This window comes from Panthera pardus, unplaced genomic scaffold (genome assembly GCF_024362965.1).
Source record: "Panthera pardus isolate Hobbes unplaced genomic scaffold, ASM2436296v1 HiC_scaffold_24, whole genome shotgun sequence".
Classification (NCBI taxonomy): Eukaryota; Metazoa; Chordata; class Mammalia; order Carnivora; family Felidae; genus Panthera; species Panthera pardus.
In genome coordinates this window covers 89737655-89743803 of record NW_026526810.1, presented here as the reverse complement: position 1 = coordinate 89743803, position 6149 = coordinate 89737655, and the positions used below count along the sequence as shown (strand labels likewise).

At 41.1% G+C, this 6149-nt stretch overlaps 1 protein-coding gene and 1 non-coding gene across 4 annotated transcripts in view; both read left to right on the top strand.

Moving 5' to 3' along the window:
• The window catches only part of POLE2 (DNA polymerase epsilon 2, accessory subunit), a 31285-nt gene that overhangs the window by 24367 nt on the left and 769 nt on the right, over positions 1–6149 (top strand). For all 3 annotated transcript variants that reach the window (XM_019451893.2, XM_019451892.2, XM_019451891.2), the window contains exons 17-18: positions 360–536; positions 2737–2804. In XM_019451893.2, the coding sequence (XP_019307438.1) occupies positions 360–536; positions 2737–2804 (245 nt within the window). The remainder of the gene's footprint in view (positions 1–359; positions 537–2736; positions 2805–6149) is intronic.
• LOC128773243 (U1 spliceosomal RNA) lies at positions 3521–3683 on the top strand. Its single transcript, XR_008417520.1, has one exon. It is a non-coding gene; the product is annotated as a U1 spliceosomal RNA (small nuclear RNA).

Genomic DNA, 6149 nt, shown 5'->3' with positions numbered 1-6149 from the left:
ATGTAGGCTATGTATCCTTGGCATTACTCAAGCTGTGGAATTATTTTTAGATGAACATAATTAATAACTGAGTTTATTATACAGTTAAAAGTACAACTGTTCCAGTGTGACTACTTTGGGGGAGTAGCTTTTATGATAAGTGGTGTTAAATGAAAACTTACAAATTTTTTCCTAAAATACAGGATAGCTTATTTCATTTCATATCAGTGTTTCTCAAAGTTCTGTGATTTAAACTTCTCCTAATTGTTTCTCAAATTTTCTAAGTCCTTCTGGTAATTGAGATTTAATGTAAAGTTACTTGTTAGCAATTTTAACTTTTACGAATGAGCTGAAGTTTGTTTTATATCATTCTTTTGTAGTTTGTAAAGACGATCTTATCCCAAGGACACCTGACCCCTCTCCCCCTCTATGTCTGCCCAGTGTACTGGGCATATGACTATGCTCTGAGAGTGTACCCTGTGCCTGATCTCCTGGTCATTGCAGACAAATACGATCCTTTCACTGTGACCAATACAGAATGCCTCTGTATGAACCCGGTAAGAACGTCATCAACCTTATATGGGCATAGTTTGTCAAGACTGGAGTGTTATTTCTTTAAATTTAAAAATTTAGTAAAATCACTGTTAGGAGTAAAAATATGCTATTAAGGAAACATTGAATTAATGTGGTACACACAGAAAGTTCTTCAACTTTCAGGATAGCATGTGACTGTAAAGTAATGTAACTTAAAAAAAAGAATACACCAAAGCTTATAAATCCAAATGAGTATTTTTCCCCTTCAAGGTAACTTACCTTAGGATTCCTTTCTGGGAATTGCTTTCAGAGCCTGTATCTCATTCTCTTTAAATATTTTAATGTCCTTTGTGGATGATTTTGACTTTTGGAAATTTGTGCAAGTCCCAGAAACCTAAGCTGGATGAATGTGGGAATTCTTACTCGGACACAATTTCTACAGAAGTAGAATTGCCTTTTCATATTTGGGGAATTACTGCATAAACATTGTTGATGTGATACAAACTATCTTCAGTAGTGATTTTTACTTTGTATTCTTCATTGATTCTTATGAATGTTAGACCTATTTTAATACTTTTTTGTTTTGTCTAGGCCATTTCTAGAAACATCATGACTTACTATTGGTTACTGCTTTCCTCAAACACTCATTTATTTTGTCCAGCTTCCTCTAAGACAGGGTTTCTTTTTTTTTTTTTTTTTTTTTAATTTTTTTTTCAACGTTTTTTATTTATTGTTGGGACAGAGAGAGACAGAGCATGAACGGGGGAGGGGCAGAGAGAGAGGGAGACACAGAATCGGAAACAGGCTCCAGGCTCCGAGCCATCAGCCCAGAGCCTGACGCGGGGCTCGAACTCACGGACCGCGAGATCGTGACCTGGCTGAAGTCGGACGCTTAACCGACTGCGCCGCCCAGGCGCCCCAAAGACAGGGTTTCTTAACCATGCAACTGTTGACATTTTGAACCAAAGAATTTTTTGTTGGGGAGCACTGTCCTGTGCGTCAGAAGGGTACTTAGCAGCATCCTTGACCTCTCCCCACTAGATGCCAGTAGCAGCCCCCAGTTATTAACAGTGGGAAATGCCTCAGGATATTTGCCAAATGTCCCCTTGGGGGGACACAATTTTCTGTGGTTGAGAACTGCTCTGAGGAGGGGCACAGTCAACAATTTGGTTTCACTGTTTGAAATTTGTGGCCTGATTTTTTTAGAACCTTTATTCACTTTTCCAATATTCTTTCACAATGAGGCTATTTCTTATTTAAATTTTACTCTTTGGGTGTTCTCATAGTTAATGCTTTATTTGATAACACCTTATTTCTGAATTTTTCCACTTTCTCATCCGGTAGGCCAGTAAACAGCCCTCTCTACATCATTCTGTCCTTTTTTACCTTACTTATACCTTTTGGGCAAGCCCCAAACTTGCCTTTGACATTGCTCCATCCCTTCTTGACACTTCCCACTAACAAATGCCTGCAACAGGCCAGACATTGAGTTGGTGCCAGGCACACAGAGACTGAAACAAAAAGACCATCTCTGCCCTAGAGTTTAGTAGTGGACGCATTGTGGGATTACTGCTCAGTTGCTTTGGGGGCACCTGAGAGGGGCGTCAACCTAGATTTTTCACTGGAGGGAGAGAGGGGCAGGAAAACTTTCTTCAACATGATGTTTGCGTGTCTTATATGTGTATGTAGCATTGCACAGTACAGCATTTCTTACACTAGGTAGAGCCACCCTAAGCATTTCCAGATACATGTTAGTAGAAGACAGTCTAGCCAACTTGAAAGACTTTTGCTTCAGGTGGAGCCATTTTATAATAATATCTTATCTCAGCAAAGATCGGGGGGAAAAACATCTGTCTCATTACTTTATAGTCACATCTTACAACTTTCTTTTTAAGTCATGAGCAAGGAGTTTGATTTTAAAAGTAGGAATTCGGGGCGCCTGGGTGGCTCAGTTGGTTAAGCGGCCGACTTCGGCTCAGGTCACGATCTCACGGTCCGTGAGTTCGAGCCCCGCGTCGGGCTCTGTGCTGACAGCTCAGAGCCTGGAGCCTGTTTCAAATTCTGTGTCTCCCTCTCTCTGACCCTCCCCCGTTCATGCTCTGTCTCTCTCTGTCTCAAAAATAAATAAATGTTAAAAAAAATTTAAAAAAATAAAAAAATAAAAGTAGGAATTCTTTTTAGAACAGTTGAGTGTTCACTTACAGGCATTTTTTTCTCCCAAAGGGATCTTTTCCAAGAAGTGGATTTTCATTCAAAGTTTTTTATCCATCCAGTAAGATAGTAGAAGACAGGTAAGTGTACCCCCAGAAACAGCAAGAAGGAGGTGTCTTTTAGCAGTGTAGTGCTAAAAATCACAAGTCCCGTAGGTGTGCTGAGGTTTTTAAAAATATCTGTAATTGTCTTTTGGAATATTCTAGGCTGAATTTCTGGTCATGCTGTGGGACATAGAATTGTATGTACTTGATGGCACATTTGTGATAAAACAGATTAAGAACGGTTTTCTGAGGAATATCTCAGAACAGCTCTGGAGCTGGGTTAGTTCTTTTATAGGCTGACTTCTGATGACATCATTATTCAGAGAGGTCAGCCCCACCCTCCACATGGTTGATTCTCAAAACCTAGGTAATCTGCCTTAAATTGGCAGCAAACAAGTGTGGGGGGGCGGGGACTGGATGTGTGTGTGGTGATGGTGAGGGGTTGGGATTGGGAGGCTGTCTTGGGAAAAAAGAATAATAACCTGGGAAGGCAGTGGTTTTCAAAGGGTGATCTATAGACCACTCTCATCCAAATCTTCTGGGATCCTTGTTAAAAATGTTGTTTCTGGGGTGTGGAGCATAGGTGGCCCAGTTGGTTTAAGTGACCAATTCTTGATTTCAGCTCAGGTCATGATCTGAGCGTTCGGGGGTTTGAGCCCTGCATTGGGCTCTGTGCTGACGGCGCACGGCCTGATTGGGATCCTCTGTCTCCCAAAATAAATTAACATTTAAAAACAAAACAAAAAAGTTTCTTACTTACCCTGGCCCAGGAGATACCATGGTCATGAAAGTGGTTTTCCCAGGGCAAGGCTTATCCATTGCACTCCCGATGTGCCAATCCCTGCGATGTCCCTGAATGTGGGAAGCCCGGCTGCATAATTTGTGGCAGTGGGGAACTGCTTTTGTGTTCCCCGCTGGAGGTGGGAACTTAATCCAGGATTAAGCTGGAACTTAATCCTGTTAAGTTCCAGGATTCTGCTCCAGACCTATCAAATGTCTCTAGAGCCCAAGAATATGCATTTTTGACCCTATTTCTCTTGGCTTCGGGCATCCTAACATGCGATTTCTCGGTTAATCATATTTTGAAAATGCTCCCACATTCAGATAAGAACAAGTGAGCAAGTAACTGCCTTCTGGGTTCTCGTCAGAGAATATAATCTTGAACACACAGCCCAGTTGTCTTTCATTTTTAGTGGGCAATTAACGTATTTACTCAAATAAAAACAAACATGAGTACATGATAAAGATTTCGATGTTTAAAAGTATAAAATTGGAAAGGAAAAATACATATGCTTCCTAACCCTGAAACCGTGATTAACAGTTTCTTACATATTTCTTGAAAAAAAAAAAATGCATTGTTCTTGCTGCTCAATAACTCATGGAGGATTTAAGTCCATTCACTTTGAGATACTGTAAATTTTATTCTCGGATTCACTCACTTGACACATATTTGACTCTTACGGCATTCCAGACACTGCTTAATTTGTGGAATGAATACAGCCAGACAGATATTCATTAAGGTCGCAGATATTCTAGTCTATTCTATAAGCCCAACAAATGTTTGACTCTACCTAGCCCACACTGAATCCTAAATTGCCCCCCCCCCACCTGATTTGGAATGCCCTTAGGTAAGAGGAAGCACCTGTCTCCAGTCTCGTGGCTCCCTATTGTCACACCTGGATGCCCCTGAGGGCATCTGATTTTGTGATCTCAGGATTAAGTCACCTCTGAGGGGTGTCTGCCAGGAGCATATTTTGTCTACCTTCAGGATGACTTTTACTGAACTGCGATTTGATATGAAACTTACTCTGCTGTGAAAACCAGTACCGGGAACTTTCAGTAGGTCTCAGGACAAGAGAATTCTGTGTCTGTCCCAAGCAACTGTTTATCTTAGGGGAGACTGTGTATCTTCTGAGAAGCTCCCTTTGCTTTAGCTGCTAGGAAGTACAACCAGATGTGTAGCCCACTTTGATAGCAGCAGAGGAATTACTAGCATAAATTTTGGGTGCAGCTCTGGCTTCATCTTCTCTCCCTTGTATTTTGCCCTTGAATTTCCTCATTTACTTTTATCTTTTTATGACATCTCTGCAAGCCATTTTATACTCTTCTTAAAAAATGAGTCAGGATACAAGTAAGTAAATCACAACAGGAAATGAACTGATGTATTAATTATGATGGCAAAGACTTCAGCTGTTTCTGGTAACGTTGCCCGATTGACATGCAGAATTGTTTGCGTTCTGAGCACTTTTTGCAGAACTCTTTGACAGTTCCTGACATCACTGTGTTAGAAGTCATGTGTGTACCCGTCTTCCTTAAAAGCTTCTAGCATAGCCTTTGACTTGCAGTTGACGCTCACTGTTGGTTGAGTTGAAATAGTTGGCTCCTTTATCTTCTATGGACTCAGCTGCTGAAAAGTTTTGACATGATTTCCAAACTATAATTTAGTAGTAATAATTGAAGGAATCTTTTCAGCGCTGGCTCAAACAGGTTGATGTACATTTATTTTCAAGAGAACAGAAGACAATTTGAAGATACAGTGGAATAATTTGGTCTTCCTGCTATTTAGTTTCTCCTAAGAAGAAATCGCTTAGTAGATTATTTGTGAAATCATACTGTAGACTTAATCACAGAAACTGTAGTCAAAGTAGATAAGGTTGGGGCGCCTGGGTGATGCAGTCGGTTAAGCGTCCGACTTCAGCTCAGGTCACGATCTCGCGGTCCGTGAGTTCGAGCCCCGCGTCGGGCTCTGGGCTGATGGCTCAGAGCCTGGAGCCTGCTCCCGATTCTGTGTCTCCCTCTCTCTCTGCCCCTCCCCTGTTCATGCTCTGTCTCTCTCTGTCTCAAAAATAAATAAACGTTAAGAAAATAAAAAATAAAAAAAAAACAACAAAGTAGATAAGGTTAACCCTGTTTCTGTATGTACTCTCAAATACAGTTGTTTATTTTAAAACACAGTATTGGTGATGTAGTGGAGAAATAAATACCCATTTTCACACATAGTTGGCCAGAATAAAAAGTGGTAAAAACTTTTATGGAAGGGAATTTGACAGGATTTTTTAACACTTAGACTATATATACCAGCGATTCCATTTTTAGGAATTTATCCTCCAGGTATACTTAGGTTTATGTTTAAAAGTAGGTACTGGTGGGGTGCCTGGGTGGCTCAGTCAGTTAAGCGTCTGACTTTAGCTCAGGTCATGATCTCACCGTTCGTGAGTTCGAGCCTCACATCAGGCTTTGAGCCTGGAGGCTGCTTCAGATTCTGTGTCTCCCTCTCTCTCCTCCCCTCCCCTGCTCATGCTGTCTCTCTCTCTCAAAAATAAACATTAAGGGGCGCCTGGGTGGCTCAGTTGGTTGGGCGTCCGACTTCGGCTCAGGTCA